Raw genomic sequence first — 25018 nt, forward strand, 5'->3', positions numbered from 1 at the left:
TCTTTTTTAATGTAAGGCTACCTCTTGGCTAATGATACTCAGGGAGAGACTCCGCTAATACCTCCAGAAGTAATGGAATATTCCATTAAACATTCAGCTGAGGTTGACATCAATACAACACTTCAGATTCTGGGATCTCCAGGAGAAAAGGCCTCTTCTATCCCAGGGTACAACAGAACTGATTCTGTAATTAGGTAAGGATACATCTTGTGCTATTAAATGCTTTTTCAGAGAAAAAAACCACCCCAGAATGTGATTAGACTTCTGTGAAAAGAAATATGTAAACACTGAACATAGAAAAAGGAAAGATTGACCTAATAGTCTTCACAGACTTCATAAGCCAAAGTCTTGGGAATATACAGAAATGTTTTTTGTATTTCTACTGAAAACCCATCTTTGATCTATGTTTTACAGAAAATCCTTAAAACTACTGAAGTAAAAAAAGTTGGCAGATCAAAATCTTTGGATAATATATACTCTAAAATTCATTCAGCACATAGACAGCTTTCCAGAACATCAGTGAGCTTCTCTACTTTGAATATGGGTTACTGCCCAAGCTTGGCAATAGCAGCAAAATTGATCCTCAGAGCTTGAGGAATTGTTGTCAGTTACGTACAGACATCACTGTCAGCCTATAAAAGAAGCAGGAGAGATTTCCCTTCTCTTGTTGCAAGAGGGCTCATGCTCACAAAGGACTCCTCAATTTGGATCCTCACACTTCAGAAGATTGTATTCCACTCTTAAATTGACATGAAAGAGTCTTCGCCTAAGATTAGTTGTTGTGTTCATTGAATGTTTTCTTCTGGGAAGAAGGTAGAAAAAGTGGACCTTCATTAGTAATGATGAAGACTGTGTTTAGAAGGTTGAACACTGCTCACTTAATACTATTGGCCACTTCAAGAAGTGGCCACCAAACAGGATTACTTGAGGCAGTGTCTCAGTGGTGGGAATAAAACCAGATCAAAATAAGGAGAGATTTGAAGCCCTTTGGCAATAACTCTGAAATGTCTTGAAGAAATAGTCCACTGTCAGCTGCTAAATTTCTTATGCACAATCACATTCTTACGAAATTAAATTAATGTACTACAAGAGCTTGTATTTAATGCAGTTTTATGGACTGATTATATTAATGCAATCACCTTGTGATTTACTATTTTAGACTATTTCCCAGCAGTAATGAACAAGGGAAAAATAACTGGTCATTTCTGTATTTGTTTTTTGGTGTGTGTCACCCTGCAAATGCTGCACAATTAGAACCCTTTATTAAACTTCATGGTGCAAGGAACTTTTTGGAGGGTATTTGCTCTATTCTCTCTCTCTCTCACCATGCATTTCAAAAACAATAAATTCAGGTGCTTTTTACTTGATTAGAGTTGAAATGCTTTGTATTATCCTGATCCTTCTCTCATATTTTGTGAAAAATGCAAGAGATTTTGGTAGTTGCATTGCTTCTCCAAAAACCGCTCTCAGCATCCTGATTGTATTTTACATCTGCAGGTTGTTATCTGCTATTTTAAGAGTGTCAGAAGTAGAATCTAGAGCAATAAGGGCAAATCTCACACACCTCCTGAGCCCCCAGATGGGCAAAGATATTGTATGGTTCCTCAAGCGCTGGGCAAAGACTTACCTCCTAGTAGACGAAAAGTTGTATGATCAGGTAAGGGTATAACTTTTATGAATTTATTTGTGAGTATTAGCAGTAGTATTATCCTGTGAATGTAAATGTCATTGTAGCTATTTAAAAGTGCAATGCTGAAGTATTTTTAACATTTATGGGTTGAGAATTATTTTTGAATTTATTTGAAATTTGGTGTTTTCTTTCATTTGCTAATTAGAAATTTAAGTTTTTAGGGGACTCTTACACATTTTGCTGTAGATGTGGGTTTTTTTGGTAGCCATTGCCATATCAGAATAACATAGTGCTCCTGGGCTGCATAGTGAGTGAAACTCACTGACTGCAGTGATGTTATAAATCGTGAGTGTCCATCAGTTTTTACGTTTCATCTCTAATACAGCAATTGCTCTTGATCGTAATTCTGAGTTAGATATCTAACACCATCACAAGGTAGTATACATTAGCTAATGTCATGCTGTTTTCTCTCCTCGTTCTCATTGTATATATCATGATTTCATGTGTTCTTTGTGAAGGGCAACTTCTTACTGTGCTTGGACAGCACTAATCATGATTAGAACTTGATCCTGATTTTGCTTATCGAACTAACTGTAATCCAGCTAGCTCACAGAGGCCGCCCATACTGAGGAGGTCCTGTTCAATCTAATTTTTGGGATGTCTTCTCCTCCTGCCTTTTATTTCCACTATTGAAGCAACTAAGAATACTAACGCTTCAGGGGGCCTCTCCTTAACAGTAATAGGTATCCTACAGACTTGTAAATATTTGGAGTCATATTATTCAGCTCATACATATAGCACAGCTAAGAATTCATAAAGGTACCAGTTGGGCAAGAATTGGAGAACGTGTTGAAAGGAGATCCATGGAAAAACAATGTGAAGAAACAGAACAGAGTGTCTAGGAAATGCACACATTTAGTTTGTGTTGACATGGGAAAGTGATTGAAATCTCTATTTAAACCTTATGCTCAGCCATGTATATATCATGAGTTCTTAAAGGTAGAAGTGTTAGTGGTGTGCTGACAGGAAGCCCTGCATAACTATTACAAAGTCTTTGGATTTCACTCTTGAGAAACTTTCTTTAAAGGTAGGAGAGCAGGCAATTTCAAGGAAGCATATTTTAATGTGCCAGGACCAGAGCATGACATGTTTCCTAAAAGATGTGTAGATTGAAGGAACCATCTGCAGAAAGCAGATGCAGAAAAATTGAGGTGAAAATTAGTCTTTATAGGTTTCTATATAGATCAAGATCTAGTAATAATTTTTACCACTGAATTTTGAGGAATTATGTCTTAAATTAATGGAAACACTTTTGGGAGGTGATTTTGGGATCTTTTAATAATTAAAGCTGTTGAACTTTCATTGGCCTTAAAACTCTAGATATACTCAAACCTTTTTTTGTAACGAGGTTGAAACTTTTCTTTGTTTTAGATGTTGTGCTTAAGATCGCAAGATAAATTTGGCAAAGATATTTCTATTGCAGGTATTCTTTGCCTTTGTCTATGTAACATTTGTGTAGTTTAAGTAGGAAAGAAGTGATAGCCTGAAAAGAATTTGCTGACAATGATTGCCATACACTTTTGGGTTTTGGCTTCTGTAAAACTCACTCATTTTAATGCTTTTCTTATAGATAAGTCTGCCATTTAGTACAGCATTTGGTGCTGATACAGAGGGTTCCCAGTGGATTGTGGGTTACCTTTTAGAAAAAGTGATCAGTAACCTGGCAGTGTGGAGTTCAGAGCAGGACCTTGCAAATGATACTGTACAACTGCTAGTAACATTAGTGGAAAGGAGAGAGCGGTAAGTTGCTATACCTCTGGAAGTCAAAAAGTTTCTTTTGCTTCCTTTAAAGTTTTTTGGCCACAGTAATCCAGATATAGGGCGCTTCATATTCATGTCTCTGTAAGTCAAATTACTTTAGTAACATACTATAACTGCAAAAAACACCACAAACTTGTCTGACAAGCTGAGGAGTGAGACCTGTGTTTGACAAAACATCACCTAATTTTTATTACTGTTTAGAAGTGCACTCTCCTTCCCTACATTTGTGTCTCACTCTTAAACAGTGAGAAAGGAAAACTCTACTGGTCTCCACTCTTATGGCAAGGATTTTTGTGTTGCTGTTAATTTTTGTTGATTAGGAGTTCAGATACTGGCTAAGCCAGTATGAAATATGTTTTGTAAACCTAAATTAACTTCTTTTAAATACAGGATTTTGTGGATTCAGTCAAATTTCAATAAGTTTTCTTTGATATTGCAAACTGTGAAGCAGGAAGTTGTTGAATACTTTATTTATGTCAAATGACATGCAATTATACATGCAGTCATACATTCACAGTCTATTGAAAGACTGTTCTGAAGTATGAGGATTTAAAATGCTTGAAGATTTTTCTTTTCAAAAAAAATAAACCCCACAGGAGCTAGTTTTGGAATAAATTGCTTATTTTATTATGAAGTAATGAGACTAAGCTTTTAATCCATGCAATATATCCATTAACTCTTGTGTGTGTATGTGTGTAAAACTAAAGCACTTCCCTGCTTTTCTCCTGTATGAATTGATTCATTTTCAGAGTACATACTTTAGAAATCTGAGAGCTGAGGCATTAGTAAGATGAAAATCAAAAGGCAATTTAGCCTCAGAATAAAGGAATTAAAAAATATATAGCAACAAAAAACTTCTGGCAACTGCTAGAAACCTGATGTGCTCTGTTCATACAATTTTGTGAAGTCTTTAATGATTTTTTTTTCCCTCTTTTAGGGCAAACTTAGTTATTCAGTGTGAAAACTGGTGGAATTTAGCTAAGCAGTTTGCAAGGCGAAGCCCTCCTCTTCACTATTTGTCTAGTTCTGTGCAGAGAACACTAATGAAAGCTTTAGTTCTAGGAGGTTTTGCTCATATGGATACAGAAACAAAGCAACAATACTGGACAGAGGTAAGCTATTTTGATACTTCTATTACCTCCATATAAGCAAGAAGTGCAACAAGTTAGTTTAGGGAATTTTATAGTGACAAAAAATATAAATTTGTATAGCATATTTTAATATTTAATACTTATGATTTTTTAGATTTTTCTCTCTTTGGTCAGTGCTTGTATCTGTTGCATCTAAATTGTATCTAAAATATCTCAACCCAAAGAGATACCACTAATAATTAATTGAAGGATCTGTGAAGCAGACAGTAGAGCAATATGTTTGAAAGAGACTATTATGGATGATTAAAAATTTCTCTTGCACTGGGACATTTCTTCTTTTCATTTTAATTTTATGACCGCTTAATGATAATGACAATAAGTAAAAAGCCGGTGTGGAACATAATGAAGAGTCTTGACCAGCTCTTTGTGCCCTGGCACCATTAAAGCATTTAATACCAGAAAGGCTGATGTTAGGAAGTAGCTGAAATGGCATCAGGAAGCACCATGTGACTTTGTAGAGCATTGACCTTCTGATAAAATGGTGCTTTTATTGGCAGAGCTACAGAATTAGTGACTTAAGGTAAAACTGTAATGCAGTGGAAGTAATTGGGAAAAAAATTAAATTTGACTATTTTTGTGGAAGTTCCTAATTTTAAAATACAGACATTGACAAAAGTGATTTTTCTATTGAGAATCATAATGTGGGCAAAGATAATTGTGAGCATTTGTCTTAATGGCTTCATTCATGTCTTAATGGCTTCAGCTGTAACAATTTTTTCCCATACTGCTGAATTTGAAGGGAATCAAATGCTTTGAGCCAGAGAAAGTCATTGTCATTTGTTTGAACACTACAAAATTACCTAAAATATTATGAGCATTTATGGAGATGCTCATTTTGACACCTGCCTCCAGGCCATGATGGACTATGAGAGGCACTGCTCACTACTTCTGCTTGCATTAATGTGAGAGATAATGACATAACTGAGCCACTGGGAGCTGGAAGTGGTTTACTTTTGTGCTGCCATGCCAAAAGCAATGATTTGCTAAGTGATTTAAACCTCACATCTTATATAATAGTATGCTTATCCTAATGTGACTTTTCTCAAAAATTTCAAGGTTCTTCAGCCACTTCAGCAGCGATTCTTGAATGTGATAAACCAAGAAAACTTTCAGCAGATCTGCCAGGAGGAGGAAGTGAAGCAGGAAATCACTGCTACATTAGAAGCGCTCTGTGGCATTGCTGAGGCTACCCAGATTGATAACGTAGCAATTCTCTTCAATTTCCTAATGGACTTCCTTAATAATTGCATTGGATTAATGGAAGTATACAAAAACACACCAGAGACTGTTAATCTCATAATAGAAGTCTTTGTTGAAGTTGCACATAAACAAATTTGCTATCTTGGAGAGGTAAATACAACCAGAAGGGGAAGGAGGGGGCAGAGTGTGTGCACATGCATGTTTGTAAATGTGTATACAGTGTTATTCATTAAACAAAATAAAATTTAGTGATTTTTATAGAGAGAAAGACGGACTATGGACACATCTATTAAGGAATTCCTTTGTTTTAAAATATACACTTGCAAATATTAAAAGCAGGACATTTAGGCTGGGGTTTTTTTACCCATAAATTTAACTACAGTTCATCACTGGTCTAACTCTATGCATGGGTGACAGAAGAGGACAGACTATGTTGTGTATTTTTTTATGACAATATCAAACTCCTCTGAAGTCTAGTCTAGGAAAATTGCAGCAGTGTTCTATGAGGCAAATACATACCACAGAGACACTGCCTTCGTCCTAGGCAAGGCATTAATAGATCTCAAGAAGTTAACAGTTAAAATTTTGAGTTTGTGCACTGCACTTGCATCTTCGCACTATTGGCTAATTTTGTTTTCACATCTGGAAGAGTTCCTGCCTATTCCAAACTGGGTATGCACAAATAGTGTATTGTGGCTCTAAACTTCTATAAGTAAAGTGTGTTCCAGGGGATTTTGTTGGTAATCTAGTTTGTGAGATTAGTGAGATGTCAGTCTGTCCCAAACCACTCTTGTCTGGATTTTTGTTAAGACTGAGGAATCCAGAAAATTAATGTTTTGCTCTTTCAATCGGTATCACATCAATATATGGCTATAAGTGTTCTTATTGTCTAAGGTGTCTGTTTTCTTGATGATTTTGTGTACAATTGGTACAAAAGTGATCATGCACTGAAATGAAAATCTTGAAGTATTGTCTACCAAGTAATGCCATCTTAAAGTATTTCTCTTTTAGCATATGGAAGTTTTCTTATTATGTAACATTGTCTTATAGGCCAAAGCCATGAATTTGTATGAGGCCTGCCTAACTCTGCTCCAGGTATATTCCAAGAATAATCTAGGTAGACAACGGATAGATGTTACAGCAGAAGAAGACCAGTACCAGGATCTCCTTCTTATTATGGAGCTTCTCACTAATCTTCTATCAAAGGAATTCATAGATTTCAGTGATACAGGTATTAAGGAATTGGTAATTGATGAACCACGTGTTGTTTTCTAAACTGTAAGAACCATTTTGGGGCTTGTGTTCAGTCCATGTAAAGTAAAAGCTGAAGTTTAGGCTTGACTAGGTCAGGATATGGAAATTGCTATTTTAAGCAGCAAAGAAGGACTTTTCACAATATTCTAACATCTGAAATTATTATTGCTGTCATAAAATAAATTATGGATGTATGGGACAGCTTGAAATCTGACTGTTGCAAGTCTGAATATGTTGTACCAGTGGTTTTATAACAAAAAGCACATAGAGAAGTTGGAGTAGTAAAGTAGTGCAAAAGAGCAGATGGGTGGTCTTCTTAGTACAGGATTCAACTTCTGTGAAATGTTGAGTCATTAAAATTCCATCATGTGAGGACCTTCAGTATTCCTCTTTTGCAGAACATGCCTTATGGTTTGTGGGTGTAAAGGGTTCCTTCTTGGATCTCAGCCTGTTTCTTTCTTAATGTATTTGTCACTTAAAATTGCAGTTGTCCTGACAGTTAGCTGCAGTGCATTGCTTTTGAATAAGCCAAAACACATTTGCATTGTTCATATGTCACCATATTCTATACACTTTGCACAGATAACAACCCAGGCAGATTCAGTTTGATACCAAGCATGTTTTGGTATTCACTGCTTTTCTGAGGTACATATTGAAAAGAGAACCTTGTACTCCGAAATGCAGTACATGATTTTATTTTTTTATCATGCATGCACAACACGAGTACAGAACCAGATTTAGACTTTGTCCATTGAATGGACAATCCAGTGCTTTGTAAAGTATTTGCTTTGTGATCTGGATGTTAGTTGTGTGGAAAACACATACCATGAAACAAAGCAATGCGAATAAAACCTAGATAGAATGCCCAGAGATCAAATCTGTTATGAATTTTCTACATACTGCTGTTGACTCAATGCCGGAATTATAAAAGTAAGGTCATTACTAGTTGATGGGAAATGTAGTCCTTTACCTGTAACTGGAGAAAACTTGACAACATCCCAACTGCAGAACTGTATCTTTTAGCTCTCCCATTTTTTCTCATTCTGTTCATAAAAGATATTAAAGCACATATATAATATATATAAAAAGTACAAAAATGCAGTAATATTTTACTCACTATGTGTTTATGTGTCAGCTATCACTAGAAACAAATGCAATATTGTAATGGAAGGGAGCCCTCAATATCTGAAGTGTTCTGGTTTAGCGTGCCATCTGGTACAAGTGATTATGAAATGCTTAGTCCTAATGAATATAAATATAGAGTGATGTGACAGCCTCCACTCACTAAGTTTCTATTTTAATACAGTGCCTCATGGTTTTGTTTAGAGAGAGGGGACTAGTCCTATTTTTAAAAATGTCTGTATTATAAAGAAATGGGACTGTTTCTTCAATATGTTTAATCTTCCTCTTATAAAAAATATTTTTTCTTTTCTGCAGATGAAGTATTTAGAGGACATGAGCCTGGGCAAGTTACAAATAGATCTGTATCAGCAGCAGATGTTGTCTTGTATGGGGTTAATCTAGTTCTGCCTCTAATGTCACAAGATCTGCTGAAAGTAAGTATATTTTTACATGGAACTGCTAGAATATAAAAGCTTTATAGTAATGAATTCCCAGAATTCACTCCTATATGCATTCCACCTCAATAAGCTGAATTTTCTAGACTTCATAAATGTAAATAACTGTTCCATAGTTTTAAATACTCTTTGAAAATAAATACTGTAAGATAAGAAAATGTATATCTGAAGGTCCTAAACAAAACTTTTCTTCTAAAAGCAAGTCTGTGCAGATCAACAGCCAAACCTGAAATGTGGCTTATGGAGTCCTTTCTCTGATAGTGTCAGAAATGTGACAAGAAGCATAAATAGTGATATGAGTTAGAAGCAACTATTTATTTCCACAATACAGATTGCTGTCGATCATAGGCATCAGCAGCAGCTTGTCAGTAGAACAGTAACATATGAAACAACAGGATGGCAGCATTTCATTGTTGCACTGTGTTCATGTTTTACTTGAAAGCAGGGGAGCACTTCAGGAGGGTGTCTCAGCTGTCCCCTCTCCACATGCCTTCTCATCCGGTGGCTCCTGCTGAGCGTGAGAGCCACGTCCATTTCAGACCAAACCAAAGTGAGGGATCTACCCTAGGAGCCCCTTGATTGTGCTCCAAATGCTTACGAGGCTTTTACCCCACAGGACTAGATTTGTCTGTGTCTGAAATAAAACTCCTTTAATTTGTGTGGAGCAGATACTGGACTGCCACCATCTACTGTTTATCTTCAGGAATCTTCCTTTATTGTACCACAGTGTTTGTATTTATATAAAGTTGTAGTCATTCTAATGACTCAAGTTTCCTACTAAAATTCTTTTCTTCAGTGCAAATCATCAGTCTTGTCTCTTTGTACAGTTGAAAATTATGCCAAAATAGTTACATGATCAAATCTAAAAATACCATGTTTTTCTTTTGACAGTTTCCATCTCTGTGTAATCAATATTATAAATTAATCACTTTCATATGTGAGATATTCCCTGAGAAGATTCCACAACTTCCAGAGGACCTCTTTAAGAGCCTAATGTACTCACTGGAGTTAGGGATGTCATCGTATCCTTTATAGTGCTTGGGAATGTTTTTTTTAAAAAAAAAAAAAACTAAGTTGCTTTCATAAGGACTTGTTAAAAATAGCTTGTTTTTTCTTTTTCTGTCAATATCTGCATGTATAATTATGTATTGGTAATTGACTCTTACTCTGCTCTCTGGGGATTGAGAGTTTCACTGCAGTGTCCATTGAGATTCCAGTGTTAGCTGAATTGCCTCTGACTTGTGGTGCTTGGGTGCAGCCTTTAAGTAGCTTAGCATGTAAGTTTTTTCTGGCAGCCATTCCTGCCTCCTCCATTACTTCATTTCAGAGTGTGTAACTTCATAAGCCTTCAGCTGGTATCCCAAAGCCATTCCTGAATTAGTCTCTCAGCTGGTAATACAAAACATTGCTGCTGTTCTACTGGGCTGGCTCCAGAGCATTTCCTGTCAGGGTGCCAATGGGCTCTCCCTCTCATAATGGGAGTACCATTTTCACTAATCTGTGGCACGTGTCAGAAACAGATGAGCTTGACCATAAGGGACTCTTTCTGAAAATGTTATGTCAGAGAGGGTTATGTTACCTTGGGGCATGTAGCTAATAAAAGAAGTAATGAAGTTGGAATCCTTTTTTCCCCCCTTTTTCTAGTGTTTTTTTAATTTGATTTTTTTAATTAGCAACTTTGTGGTGAAAAGAAACCTTGAAACATACAAGCATTTCAGATATTTTCTAGTGTCACAGCTGGGTAGTTTGACCACAATTTAATTGAAATTTTACTTCAATTCTTTAACACCGATTATCAGAATGAGCTCAGAGGTTTGCCAGCTCTGTCTGGAGGCTGTAACACCGTTGGCAGAACAGTGTGCAAAAGCACAAGAAACAGATTCAACCCTTTTTCTAGCAACAAGGCACTTTCTTAAGGTAAGGCATCTGTCTTTCTTGTTACTTTGGGTTTTTGCATGAAGTTAGCATCCAGAGGCCAAACAGTGATCATATCCAGATTAGTCAGGATAATACATATAGTGAGAAACAGTCTGTTACGTAAAAAAAAAAAAAAAAAGTGGCAGAGGGCGTGAAGAATTGAAGATATCAGACTAGAGTACAAAAGAGGATGGAAGTGTAGAGGCAACAAATCTATTATTGCCAGTAAACAAAAGACCTGAGCCTCTCAGAATGCAATTCTTATATCTGTGCTCTGCACTCAAGATTGACAGTTTTAGCAGTTGCTGGTGAAGCTGTGAACAGAAGGCTTCCAGAATTCTGTGAACTGGAGGCTGGGTAGAGTACTAAAAGAAAAGGCATGTAAAAGAGCATAGCTGGGAACTAAAAAGGAAATGCTGTCATGTATTCATTATATCTAATGAATTATGCATTTTCTTAATTCAGTATCACGTTCAGTACTTTACTTTTAGGACCATCCACTTTAATGAATTTGGGAGTGACCTGGTAGCAACTAGGTTCCTACTAAGTAGCAACAAAGTAATTGTGAAATCTGTGTTCTTATCTTCTGATTTTGTATAGGTTTCAGTTTTACTTAAGATGTCTTTTCTTACAAAACTGACTGGGATTTCTGAGGATTGCTCATTAAATGCTTTCACCAGACAAGCTGAGAGAATGAAAAACTTGCATAATCTTTTCTTTATGTATCTGCTAAGTTAACATAGTTTCATTCCTTATTTCTGAGTTTCTACTTAAAATTATAATAATCCTCTTTACTAATCTGTTCCCTGTTTGACTTTCTGTGAGCTATAGGAGTCTCCAAAACTTGAGGAAAAGTTCTGTATTTTATTCTGGAAGAGAAAAGGCTTTTTTCAGTATTTCTCTGGTATATCTGCAGCTTTTGGAGAAAAATACAAGTGATGTCATGTTTCTCTGAAGAACAGTTGATATAAACCAACAACAGGTTCCAGTGCTTTGAGATGTGAATTTATGCTGCTAAGCCGAGACTTGGCTTCTAAAGTTCTGGTACCTAAATCCAAAAATAAAAAATGGGGGCAACAAAGCAAACACCAACCTTGGATGTTTGTAATAAATGTTCATTGTTATTATCAGAAGTGAAGATGAGCTTCAGCAGCAAATGTTGATAAAGTGGAAAGTTATGTTTACACTTACACAACTCCTTCTGTTTTGTGATTTCAGATGGTTTTTGATATGCTGGTACTTCAGAAGCACAATACAGAAATGACAACTGCAGCAGGTGAAGCATTCTACACATTAGTGTGTTTGCATCAGGTATGGCATTCAGACACACCCTGAAAATAAGTCATTTGTTAAAGGACAGTGGTTATTTCTTGTGCACCTGATGGAGTCATTTGGGTTGAAAGGGGCCATCCTCAGGAGGTCTGCCTGTTTCAGCCGCAGGTCTTTGCATTTGTCCTTGCTGAGTTTCATGACTCTCTATCAGCTCACTGCTCCAGCCTGGGTGTCTTTAAATGTCAGTCCTGCCCTTGAATGCACTGGCTGCGCTCGCCAGTTTGGTTTCATCCCCAGACTTGAGAAGAGTGTGTTTCCCCTCCTCCTCCAGGTCACTGACTAAAATATTTAACAGGACAAGGTTCAGATGAGACCTCTCACCCATTAAGACAATAAAATCCTAGCTTGGTTGCAAGGGTGCAATACACAGCTGCTGAAGACCTGCTTACCTTCGGGATCCACTGCACTTGTCTTAGCCATAGATGTAAGTCCTTCTGCCTAAGAGGACAGATTGGTAAAGCATTATTTACCCTGGGTAAATCCACATCAGCTGTTCTCAGAATCGCAGAATATGCTGAGTTGGAAGGGACCCATGAGGATCACGAAGTACAACTCCTCACCCTGCACAGGATCATCCCCAAGGATCACACCATGTACCTGAGTGCATTTACAAACACTTCTTGAGCTCTGTCAGGCTGGTGCTGTGACCAGTCCCTGGGGAGCCTGTTCCAGTGCCCAACCACCCTCTGGGTGAAAAACCTTTTCCTAATACCCCATGTAATCTTCCCCTGACACAACTTCAGGTCATTCCCTTGAGTCTTTTGACTTTCACATGCCCAGAAATAACTTCCAGGAGTACTTGCTTCATGATTTTCTTAGTCATTTGAAAATGATAGAGAGCAGCCAGTAATGAATGACATGAGCCTTTTTTCTGAACCCTTGGATAGAGTCTGTCAGGTCTTATGAGTTTGCATGCATCAAGATTTCTCAAGAGGTCCCTGGGTTGATCCTCTTTACTATGCATAGTTTGTCTCCTCCTTGGACTCTGTCTCTAGTCACAAAGATCTGGAAAAACCTGTCAGTGAAGACCAAGGCAAAAGAAAGCATTGATTATTTCAGTCTTATCTCTTGTCTACTATCATTAAATCATCTATTCCATTCAGCAATAAAACCCATATTTTCTCTCTTCCTTCTTTTAAAGTACTAGTAGAAGCTGCTTTTGTTGTCTTTGATATCCTTTGCTAAATTCATCTTTAGCTGAACTTCATTTTTCTGTCATTATTCTTGTCCAGACAATGTTTCTGCTTTCCTCCTTTCTAGCTCATCCTGCTTCTATTTCCTGCATGTGTTGTTCTTGTGCTGGAGTTGAGTCATTAAGTCCCTGCTTAGCTGAATCAGTGTCCTTATTGTTTTCCTCTATATCTAGGCAGACCATTCTTGTGCGTGGAAGTGGTTGTCCCTAGGACCTGTCAGCTCTCTTGAGCTCTTTTTGTTTTCAGAGCTCACTCCCACAGGATCCCACCCACCAGTCTTGAAGAAGGTGACATCTCTTCTCATGATGTCCTAGTTCTGTACTTTGCTGCCCTCTTTCCTTGCTTTCTGGGAATCCTTAACTCCACTATTTAATGATGACTGAAAGGCTGGCATTAATTACCACATCCATGACCAGCTCTTACTAGCTGTGAATAGCAGATGCAAAGTCACACCCCTGGGTAGCCCATCTGGTATGTGAGCAAATGTCAGGGAGATAATCTCTTGTAAGTCTGATCTGGAAACTTCCTCAAGTTGCTTTAAGATGACTAAAAGCCCTGTTCTGGGGATTTGTAATGAGATCTCACCCCAAAAGATGTCATCTTTACTGCTTCTTCTCTGATCCTGATTCCTAAGCACTCAAGTAGATTGCTGCCCAGTCTGGAGAAAAATATCTTTAATTTGAGCTGCCTTTTCACAGAAGTGTCAATCTTGTGTCATCTTCTGCCCTGAAGAGCTCTAACAAGCTTCCCCCGTCCCTTGGAACACTCCAGTCATGCCACCTGTCCCTCCACATATCAGTGCCTGCAGTATTGTTGCAGCTCTGAACCTACACGTAAAGCTCTAGCTCCTTCTGTTTCCAAAGCTGAACACACTTCTACACAGGCATTTCAGGTTGGCCTCCTTTCAGCCTGTTTCATCCTTTCTGAGGAGCATTTTTAAGCCCATCACATTTCTTTGTGTTCTTAATGCTCTGTCTCTTTACTCATCTACAAGTTGTTACCACCATCCTTCAACAAGCCCTTGAAAGCCCTTCCTGCCAGGTTGGCAAGCCTTTGGCAAAGACGTCGCTAAGCCACTTTGTCCTATGGATCCTCATTTTCGTTAGCAGTCGTTATCCCTCAAAGAGGAACTTGTGAACATGTAAGAGAAAAGGACCTTGTGATACCACCCACAGGTGGCCAATTCCTGTTGTGTCTGCCGTCACCCAACCCCTCATGGGTAGAATGGAGGGAACTGCCATTCTGACTCATGTGTCCTTCACCTGTGCTTCCAGAGCTCAGTCCCTTTGGACTTGCTTCAGGTGTGTGCCCCTTGGCAGTGTCCTTCTAGTCATGTTTGACATGTTTCTTTGTCTTTTGTTTCTGTCTAAATAAGCATGAGAATAAGTAGAATACTCTTAGACAGGAATCTAAGCTCTCTGTCCCAGAGAAGGAGCCCTAGAAAATGTAGAAACTGTGGGAGCAGATGGTTGGTATGGAATATGGGAGAGGCATCAAGAAAAAAGTCTAGTCTGCAGGAATAAGCCTATGCTAAGGAAGAGCCAGAAAGCCCTTTGCCTCAAATTTCTCATCTTACTCTGCACTGCAAAGCACTGTGCCTTACTTTGAAGACTTCTTTTTTCTTACAAAATACTCAGCCTGGATGAAGGATTTTTATCTGGTTTAGAGGTAGGTGAAAGGCTGTGAGGACAGGTGAAGAGGTACTGATAGTTTTCTGTCACAGCCTGTATTCTGGATCTTGTCCTGATGAGAGAAGTTGTATATATTGTATCTTTGTCTTTCTCTTTTTTTTTTTTTAATGTTTGTTTAACAGGCTGAATATTCAGAGTTAGTTGAAACATTGCTGTCAACTCAACAAGATCCAGTAATTTACCAGCGGTTAGCAGATGCCTTCAACAAGCTTACTGCAAGCAGCACTCCTCCTACACTGGACCGTAAGCAGAAGATGGCCTTCTTAAAGAGTTTAGAAGAATTTATGGCAAATGTTGGTGGACTTCTCTGTGTAAAATAAACAACAAAACTCTATGCCTAATTTAGACCCTTTCTGCAAAATGCACTGAGAAATGCTGAATGCTGACTAAGTCTTGTACCTGTCTCTGGGTTCTTTGCAGCCATCTCAGATTCTAGAGAGCCTGGAAGTTTGAACATAACACCACGGAATAGGAGAGGTCAACTTTGAATCAGCTTCTGCTATTATGTGTTAGCTGCAATCTGTCATACTTGGGTATGGAAGAGAATGAACGGAAAATCGGAATTGAGTTTTTTCCCATTTATGCGCAAACAGATATGGGCACAATGAAATAAATGCAGTGCCTTTCCCCCTGCACTGGTTTAAAATATGAATGGTCATGTAAACGTACAGATTTCTTTTCTACCCAAAATCATGTTAGAGTGTGGAGCAGATACATATAAAGCTCTAAACAGTTTAGCTGATTTTAAGCTTTATTTTTCCTCTCTTAAAGTTTGAGTTTGTGTTCCAATGGGGAAGAAAAACCAAATGGTATTTTAACTTGTGTTTAGTTCTGTTTTTCTACATCAACCTGACATTGCAGGTTTAATGCAATGCAGGTTTTTACATTATGTTCTGCTGCCTAAAGTTCAGAGAAAAAATAAAAAAAGGTGTATATTTTTGTTCCCCGAAAATGAACTTTAGGAACTGTAGCCAGTTCATTGCCTTAATTTAAAAATAAAAAAAAAAAAGCTCATATACTTTAGGTAAGAACTTTAAGGCAAGATTTGACTCTTGAGAGTTGATTTAGGATGTTGGCACTGAGCTGCTGTGTACCTGTTGCAGCCCTTCATGTTGACGTGTTGTTTTGGAACGAGTGTCTAATGCAAGGTTCATGTGTAGTTTTACTTTCAGTATCTGTCTTGATTCTCACCTGGGTTGCACGCAGCTGCAATGTATTTCTACACTGAACTGTTTGCTTAAGCAATAACAACCAAAAGGTGTGAGTTACTGGCAAACTTTGTAAAGTTGGGCATTAGCTAAAACAATTATGCTAGCACAGGAACATCAAACCGTTTTACTCAAGCATGTATGTTTGACTCCAGTGAGGAAGAGTAATTGGGAAGTCTCTGCTGTAGGAGATTTTTGTTTTTTGCTGAATCTAGTCCCACTTCTGCAGACCTCTCCCAGATGCTCTGCTCTTGCTTGGTTTTTTATATCAGCACTTTAGCTTTTATCATAGCAGAACATAGTGCCCTGAGTGTATAGAACCAACAAGGGAGAGCAGCACATGAATACGAAAGCAAGGCCTGCTTTGTCTTCTGTCATGAGCCAGAGGAAATTGAAGCAAACACAAATGCTGCATGTCTAGTAAAATTATTTTTGTGGAAATACACAGAGGCAGAAATGGGCCCTTCTGTTTAAGATTTCTGCTAGATTATGCTGTTAAATATTTCCCATGTGGTTTTACAGTTTATATAAAAACTCTGGTATACACCTTTATATGGCTATGTATAGCTTCATGTTTGCAGTTCTGTGCCATTCTTCAGCTGTTCATCTCAGAATTAGTCACAATAGCCAGAATCTCACAACAGACACAAATCTCTAATACTGTGCTAGAAGTGATCTAAGGTTTGTTGGGGTTTTTTGTCTGATTGGGTTTTTTTTTTTTTGGTTTTTTTTTTTGTTTTTTGGCGGTTTTTGTTTGTTTTTTCGTTTTTTGTGGGGTTTCTTGTTGGGGGGGGGGGGTGGTGTTTTGTTGGGTTTTTTTTTAGTAAGTTAAATCCGTAAGTGTCTCAAGCATGGATCTACAAGGCCAAAAATACCATCACTTTATTATACTTTTCTCTTTTAATTTATGTGAAAACTGGGCAAGGGCAGATTTACACATTACAAAATGACCATAAAACTTCTTAGATAATAGTGTACCTTCCCAGATAGTATTTTATTTCTAAGATAACTTGCATAGTATTTTAGAACAGGAGAATTGCTCTCAATTTTTTTCTTTAAACTCTAGTGCTTTTCTTTAAAGGATTTCTTGACTGTGCACTTGCACAAAATACAATGATCCTGGTAGATCATTCTGTTTCAAACTGTTGTGATGGCTGAGTTTTTATTTTTAAATTGGGGTTTGCTGTTTTTCAAACTGCTTTTGGAGTTTTTCTGGTTTGTACGTTGGATGGGGCAGAAGTTCTGAAACCTCATTTTTTTCAGATGAAGGGCACTGAAGCCAGGGATCATCAGCAGCAGTAGGAGCTGCTGGTTTGTTATGATGTGCCTGATGTCAGGTATCTAGACTGAAGTCTTCAAAGAGATCATAGCAAATATTCCATGTCTTGGGTCTGACTGAGTAACTGATACACTCAGTCATCCTTTCTTTTATAACTAGCTCTGTCACTATTGTTTTATTAGTCCTAAAACTGGCTCACTATTTAAAAATATTTATTAACTTTAAAGGGTTGAAATCTCTTGCATATAGTGATGAAGGGAACACAAATTGAGTTTGTGTTCTGGGCAAAGTCATGTGCATACCCATTAATTTTATTTTCAGGCCCATTGTGTTGTAACAAGCAAAAACACTTACTATTTTTGAGTATCAATACTTTAGCTAAAGTATGAACACCCACTTTCAAAGACTAGTTTTAAAGGTGGTTTAAAAATTTCCTTTGCCCTTCATTTAAAAATATTATATGTTAAACTGTCCTAGTAAGCATTTGGAGGGTTTTTTTTTTAATTTCCTGCTTGATGTTACTTTTTCCTGTTTTTGAATTTTCCTTTCATTCTCATATATTCAACAGGGATCTTTCCATGCCATTTTATGTTTCTTTTAGAACAATGCTAAGATGTCTCTGCTTAGTGACATCCATGAAATAGTTGCAAAAGCTTTTGGAAATAAGTCCTGTTCATTCTTACTCCTCCTGATGACTGCTTCTACCTGAGCTATTTGACTTCTGTATCCCTACCAAAAAAAAAAAAAAAAAAAAAAAAAAAAAAAGAAAAAAATAATCTTCTGTGATCTTCTACACATCGAGTTGCTGTAAATCAGGATGTGAAAGCACACTGAGGTCCACAGGAAAGACTCAGACTGTAGTGAACACTGAGAGCTGACTCGACATAAGTGTTCTGAAAGTTTTACAGCATCATTGCATTAATTTTCATTCACTGTGGGAAGTGAATAATGGTTCTAAAAATGCACCTCTTTTTTGAAGGAAGAAAAAAGGTAATTCAAACCAAGTTATAAATGCTGCATGATATAATTGCAACAAATATATTTGTCTAGGCTTTTCTTGCTGAAACAGATTATTGGACCAGTGTTTTCGTTCTGAGACTAGCTTCTTTTCCATTTTGCCAGCTCCTTCCCCATTGTAATAGTTAGTTCAAATGCATAATAATTTTGTTCAGGCTGTAGTTTTGAACACTGACAAGCATAACGATCGAGTTCAGTCATAAAATTCAAGACCTTGTCGAAAGCACAGATACATAGGGACAGGGAGAAGTGGACTGGATGCATGAAACTTCCACTTTCATATGCATTTATGCCTTAATTAGCTTCACTGAATTAGAATTTACCAGAATCTGCTACTTTTTGCCCAGAGGTTTGTGTTTCACCATTTAATGGTAAAGGGCTCACCTTTTTTCTCAGGAATAAGAAACTTGTTTTCTCAGCATGTCCAAATCCTGCTAGTTGAAAGAGAGGGGTTTGAATGGGAGTCATCGCTTTCATAGTGAGTAGAGCTCACTAAAGCCCCAGTGTTTACCTGGGCAAATCCCTTTATATCTAAGCCATGTAGTTCTAGAAAATAAGCTTGTTCAGAGCAGTCAGTTGTCCATTTAAAATCTAGTTCTTTAAAAGGGAAAGCAAATTCTCACTCGTGGTCTGTTAAACTATTAAAAAAATACAAATTTGCAGCATTTTGCTTGTAAAATACTTCAAGTAATTTCAGGTTTGGTTAAGTGATTACATAAGAAGGGGTGGGTTTTTTTATTGAAGTAGCTTCATGAATATAAGCGCAGGAGTAGGAGCCAGGCTCCTCTAATTTTGTGATGTTTATCTACAGGATCCTCTGTGGCCATTGGCAAATCACTAGAACTGTGTTATTGTTAAAATAGCATTAACACCTACCTACCTCACAGGGATGTTGTGAGGATTAGCCTATGCCTATAAAATGCACTGAGGATCTGAGATGCTATGTAAATATTATATACTTTAATTTTAGTTTTGTGAGGTGTAAGATTTACTGTAATGAAAACAGAAGATTTTCATAATGGTAAAGCCCAGTAGAGGCAGCAGTGGTGCAGTGTTCCCAGGACTGATCTACTGCAGTACAGTAATGCTTGCTGTAAATTGTCATTATTTCAATTACAGCCAGTTGAAATGGCAGCTTCTTAGATAAGGTGAGATTCCCCACCAGTGTGCCTCAGTTCTGATCTTCAAAGAGAGAGGACAGTTATTGGTTATTCAGGCTTTGGTGCCTCTGCTTGTGACAAGTGCTGCTTGCGGTGGTAGGGGTTTTCTTTGGTTTACTTTTGGTTTTTCTTCACATTTTTCTGCAAGGAACAAATACCAGACATTTCTCCCATGTCTGTTCCAGTCACTAAGTGTAACCAAAGCCTAATGATAACAATTAAAATTTAAAGAGCCAGCCCTGCTCCCCTGCCCCCCAGAAATTTTGCATTTGAGTAGCTTGTGCTCTGTTTTCAGTAAATTAATGTTTTCTAGCGCTGATCATGAAGCAAATCACGAAGTGTGTTTTGCTCTAGAGCCTCAAACTCTCAGCTATATTATAAAGCCCTTTTTTCAGTATGAGATTTCTTGGGACCCTAGAAACTGAGAAGTAAGATACCTCTGGCTTTCCCTTCTCTTCAGTGAATTAAAATTGATTCTGATTTTTCATTTCTTCCTATTCCCTACCCTGCTTTTCCTGTCCTTTTAAGCTGTTCTTAAGCAGATTTGGACGGCCCTTCCAACCTCAAGAGGAAGATACTACCACCCATGTAATTTTCCAGTCTGTTACAGCTCAATACTTGAAATTGATAAAAACCTCTCTAATAGTATTCGCCACACATTTCAATCTCTCATTAAAACATTCTGGAATTTTCAGTTAGGAAAAAAAACCCATATATTATTTGTTCTCTTTGTGCAAAATAAGAAACCTCCATGCAGTGAACATGCAGTTTTAAGGCAATAAATGCTAGTACTGCTGTTGGTCAAGTGTGTAAATATTTTAAATGTGTCGTTCAATACCGTGTTGAGTTTATATATTAAAAACACAGGGATTGAAGTGCTAGTCGATTTCAAGTATTGTTTTATCTGTACAGTTGAAGATATGAAGTTGCATAGAAGTATTTCACATTTTATTGCAATAAGACTTGGAAAATGGCTGTGTAATCAAGCCTTATCATGACTGAATTTTCAATTTTGAAATGATCACTTTGTGTATTTTTAAAATCCATAAGCAGGAAGAGGATAAAATTGTTTTCCACTAAAGGCTTTTTTATTTTGTTTTGGCCACGTGTGATTTGTGTGTATTCTTGTTTAATATTTTTCTAAAATCTCACCTTTGTTGAATCCCTGAAAAAGCATTTGTTATCCTTCCTTACAGTGGAAACATAACAAGCAACATTATGAAATCTTAGGCTACACATTTTGCTCTTTGGCTACAGTGAATGCACAGTAATTAGGTTAAAAGTTGGTGGTGTAACTTTAAGTTACTTCAGCACTTAAGGCATGAGCTTATCCATCAACAGAAAAAAGTGATTAGGGGTGCAAAAGCAGCATCTCACACTGGAGTGCAATTACCAGAAATGACTGTGAATATATGATCAGATTAATCTTTTCCCCCATCTTCCAAAAGAAGTTTTAACAGTGGCTTTCCTGGGCACTATTATTGGTGGCATTTGTCTACTCAAAAGGGATACTGATTTCTGGGTCTTTAATTTTAATTTGTGTGTATGTGTGTATATTTAATCTAAACAGTTTTTATTATGGTATCTGGCACAGAAATATTCTCCAAGCTCATAATCTGTTCCTGTGTAAGGAACATCTAACAGCATGTTACTTCATGGATATCAGAACAGTTACAGGCAGCAGTTCCTAATATGCTATAATACAATTACATTTAAATAAACTACAGCAATTTTCTAGTGTCCCCCTCTTACTTCCATGCACTCACATCATTTAGATAAAGGAAAAAAAAAAAAAAGTTTCACAAATCCTGAAAGTAAAACTACGCAACAACTGTGGTAGGGCCAGCTTGCTATATATCTTGGCTGTATGTATCACTAGAATTTTACTGGTTTCAAAAGTAAGATTATGCAGTTTTATATTTATATTAGCATGGTTTCGTTCAATGAATATTTTGGGGAGGAACACGAACATTTAAGGTAATTCTGAGGAAATTCCTGAATGCAACTGGTAAGACTAACAGCAGCGTATCCAAGAACCTTTCATGTAGAAAATTGAACTATTCTGCTTTACCTTAAATATGAGTTCTGGAATAAACTTGAACGATTTGGTTACAAAGCCTTTATTCACACTTGTTTGTCTAAGTATACACAAACCCCATCAATTTTGCCTTTTTGAAACTTATATTGGTTTCAGTTGTAAGTGATGGAGTTCGTGGTGAATTTTTTTGATCAGTGATTTGCCATGTCTTACAAGCAGAAAAGTACAAAAGCTCAACCCTCCAAGTGGAATTTTTCTGGACAGCCAACCAAGGAGGAGGTTGTACATGAACTAGAAGAGGGAAGGAGAAGGAGAAGAAAGTGATAATTTTGCAATCTTATCCAGAAAAAGAAAAACAGATCAATCTACAAGTGTAATTATGTAATGTTTAACATGACATCTTGAAAGAGATTAGTAAAAGCCTGCCATTTTATCAACAAGTTTGTTGGGGGAAAGAGTACTGTTTTGGAATTCTGAAATTAAATGCGGTACTATCAGTGTAAGTTTTGTTAATTAAATAATAAATTCCTCTTTATTTTGGAAAACATTCCAGACAAATCTATATATCCAAAGAGAACAAGGAAGCTACCCACTGTGATGGATACATAATTCATTACTAGTTTTTCTGCTGTCTATATTTGAATCTTGTGGAACAGCAGTTTTCACTTTAACATCTCTTAGATGGTATTGGATTTGATTTTCCTGACACACTGTTGCCTTTACAAGTTGGGTGGGTGTGATGCACTTCCCTTTTTCTTCCTCTCTCTGTCTGGCCTACTGTTAATGGTTGTAAAGACAAATGTGTTTGATTTGCTTTAAGTTACTGTTTTGGATGCTGCAGTTTAGGTTGGCATATTCAAACCGCTTCCTGTCTCTGTGTTTGGTGTTTCCTGAATGAAAGTCATCACTAGACTCCAACACAAGTAGAGATTTGAAAGCCTCACTGGTAACTTGGTTTAATAAGCTGTCAGGACATTTGCTTTAGTTTTGGAACTGCACCAATAGTACTAATGGTCTTTTGTTCATTGAAATGATTGTTGTAACTCACAAAAAAAAAAAAAAAAAAAAACAACCCCAAAGGCAAAAGCCCATCACCACACTGTGGAATCTCTAGGAAGATCACTGATGTCCTCACACAAGAACAACACTACTTTGGGGAAGGCTTATATTCTTCTGCCACTTTAAGGAAAGACTGTTCTTCTGAAGTACTTTTTGCCTGCTCTTAGGCTGTTATGCACTTTCATGATTTCTTAACAAACTACTGTTAAAATGTACTGTAACATGGATTTTGATAAGCGCACATGTATTTAAACAATTCACTCAGCCTCAGGAAAGCTGGAAAAATTGGATACCTGTTTTGTATCTTGGTTAAAATGTTTGTTACCTGCCTCTCTTAAGATGGCCAGATAATGTCTAGATCCTGCGAGTGTAACTATTTAAGATACCAGTATAGTCTGTAAAAGGAGGACAGTGTAATTTTGCTTTAGGGACAGAGAAAAGGGTGTCCTTCTCTTATTTTTCTTAGAGGTATATATATAGTCTGAATTGGAGTTTCAAAAGCAGAAAGCAGTAATAAACCCCATTTACTGTCCGGGAAAAGAAATGTTTTCTTTCGTAACACTATCTGATTTCTATTTTCTTCCTTCTCCTTAAAAAGCGTGTGTGAAATAAGTGCAGAGGTATGTGTAGGAAAAACTGTAAAATCTGCTGCTGTACATGTTTGCTACTTGACTGCATTTTCTGTTCCACTTTAATTTTACTGGTTTTGCTAAATATATTTTATATATTTTCCTTCCTGCTTCTTGTGATGGCAGAGTGATTACATCTTTTTGGGGAAAAAGCAAAAACAGCCATGACAAGGCTTTGGGGCCAGACAATGCCATGAAGGTTGGATGCTCCCATGCATCTCAGGACATTTTTAGAGAGAACTGTGTAAATCAGAAGCCTTGGTAAAATCTATGGGGATGTAAAAATGGTCAGAAGTATAGATACTGGTAATTCTGTTGAAGGGTTGGGTGGGTTTTCTTTTTTCAAATACTTGTAAAGTCTGTTTGAAATGTCAATACCACTAGGTGTTATTAAGTGACTAGTGGTCACTTATGTAGAGCATTTTTCTATCTGAAAGCTGTAGCCCTCTGTGGATCCTGAATCATTTCCAAGGAATGCACAAAGCCTGGCAAAATAGAAAGAAGACACGGGGATCCTGTATCACTGTCATGTTTCTAAGATTTCTGTCTTGGAAACATAGAGAAGAGTTTAGACTCCATGAACTACTTAAAGATGAAAGCTTATTTCTGTACCTGAATTCATGGAGTGACTGCAAGCTTTGAAGAGGCTGACTGGCAGTCTGTCCTTCCATTGTGCTACAAAGTCTTGGGAAGCTGTGGTGCACCTGGCCCACACAGGTACCCCGTGGGGCTCCAACACACATCTGATTCTCCATCTGTAGGGAGAACAGCTTGGGAGTGAAAGTAAACGTGCAGCAACCTTTGCTTACGAAGAGGATGTGTTGCAGGTTGTTTTCTAAGTAGAATATTTTCACTTTGCTGTTTTCCATCATCAGAAGAAGGATTATGTTATTAACTAGAAATAATCCTTGCATGGCTGTAAAGCATTGCATGCTTCACTGCCTTCCAAATCAATGTGCAGTTGGTTTGAGGGGGTTTTTTATGTGGGTTTTTGGACTTTTTTGGAAAAAAAGTTAATAGAAGTTTTTTAGACGTAATGGCAACAGGAAAGATTCTACAATAAGAATTTAATAATCTATTTTCATATTAATTAAACCTGATTATACTTTTTCATATGGCTGCGGGTTGTGCTACAGTGAGAACAAAACTAGAGTTTCATTAGTAGAGAAAAAATGCGACAGAGTAAAACTAAAAACTCAAACTCCAAAACAGAAATGCCTTGTGAGTAACAAGTTGCTATTGCTTTGCAGGGTAGAACTGTGTTTTTAAACACTGTTTCTAGCAAATGCATTAGTGGAGAGGCAGTGATCTCTGTCACCAGGTTTGTCTCAAGGACACCAGTGTCACTGCTGGGTGACATGGGTCTGTCAGTGAAAGGACAGGGGAGATAGCCTAACTGGAAATACCTGTCTGCAAAAAATATTAGGGAACACTAAAACCTAGTTATTAATAAGAAATTTCTTTCAGGGTGCACTTTACAGGTATTTCTGTGTTTGTATTTTATTTGTCCTCGCATGCCAAAGAAATTGTAGCCAGAGATAACCTGTTATCTTTCCTTCCTACAGCATCACTTGAGCTCCTTTGGAGCTTTGCTTCTAGAACTGTCTTGTAACAGGATTCAAGCAAGGACTGTGTTTGCTGCCAAGTAGTATTTGATATCATAACCTAAATAATGTCACCCTGTCAGCCCATCCCCGAGCCCCCACACAGCCATGTGCCCTTGTGTGATCTGTCTAACCTTGCTGGTGAGGAGGAATTGCTTCCCAAGGGGCACTCTGCTGCTCTGGGAAATCTGGACTGAGAGTGTGTGTCATCCCAGTCTCATTTCTACTTTCATTTCAACCCTGTGCAGAATGTTTTTC

General features: G+C 37.4%; 1 protein-coding gene across 1 annotated transcript in view; it reads left to right on the plus strand.

Moving 5' to 3' along the window:
- Nucleotides 1–15561, plus strand: part of XPO4 (exportin 4) — a 73166-nt gene extending 57605 nt beyond the window's left edge. The window contains exons 13-23 of the mRNA XM_041416087.1: nucleotides 17–194; nucleotides 1498–1657; nucleotides 3261–3430; nucleotides 4389–4563; nucleotides 5659–5952; nucleotides 6853–7033; nucleotides 8494–8612; nucleotides 9525–9655; nucleotides 10433–10550; nucleotides 11769–11861; nucleotides 14889–15561. Coding sequence (XP_041272021.1) covers nucleotides 17–194; nucleotides 1498–1657; nucleotides 3261–3430; nucleotides 4389–4563; nucleotides 5659–5952; nucleotides 6853–7033; nucleotides 8494–8612; nucleotides 9525–9655; nucleotides 10433–10550; nucleotides 11769–11861; nucleotides 14889–15086 — 1817 coding nt within the window. The 3' untranslated portion in view covers nucleotides 15087–15561. The remainder of the gene's footprint in view (nucleotides 1–16; nucleotides 195–1497; nucleotides 1658–3260; nucleotides 3431–4388; nucleotides 4564–5658; nucleotides 5953–6852; nucleotides 7034–8493; nucleotides 8613–9524; nucleotides 9656–10432; nucleotides 10551–11768; nucleotides 11862–14888) is intronic.
- The last annotated feature ends 9457 nt before the right edge of the window (nucleotides 15562–25018 follow it).

The sequence above is a fragment of the Onychostruthus taczanowskii genome, unplaced genomic scaffold, assembly GCF_017590055.1.
Source record: "Onychostruthus taczanowskii isolate IOZ18803 unplaced genomic scaffold, ASM1759005v1 scaffold50, whole genome shotgun sequence".
Classification (NCBI taxonomy): domain Eukaryota; kingdom Metazoa; phylum Chordata; class Aves; order Passeriformes; family Passeridae; genus Onychostruthus; species Onychostruthus taczanowskii.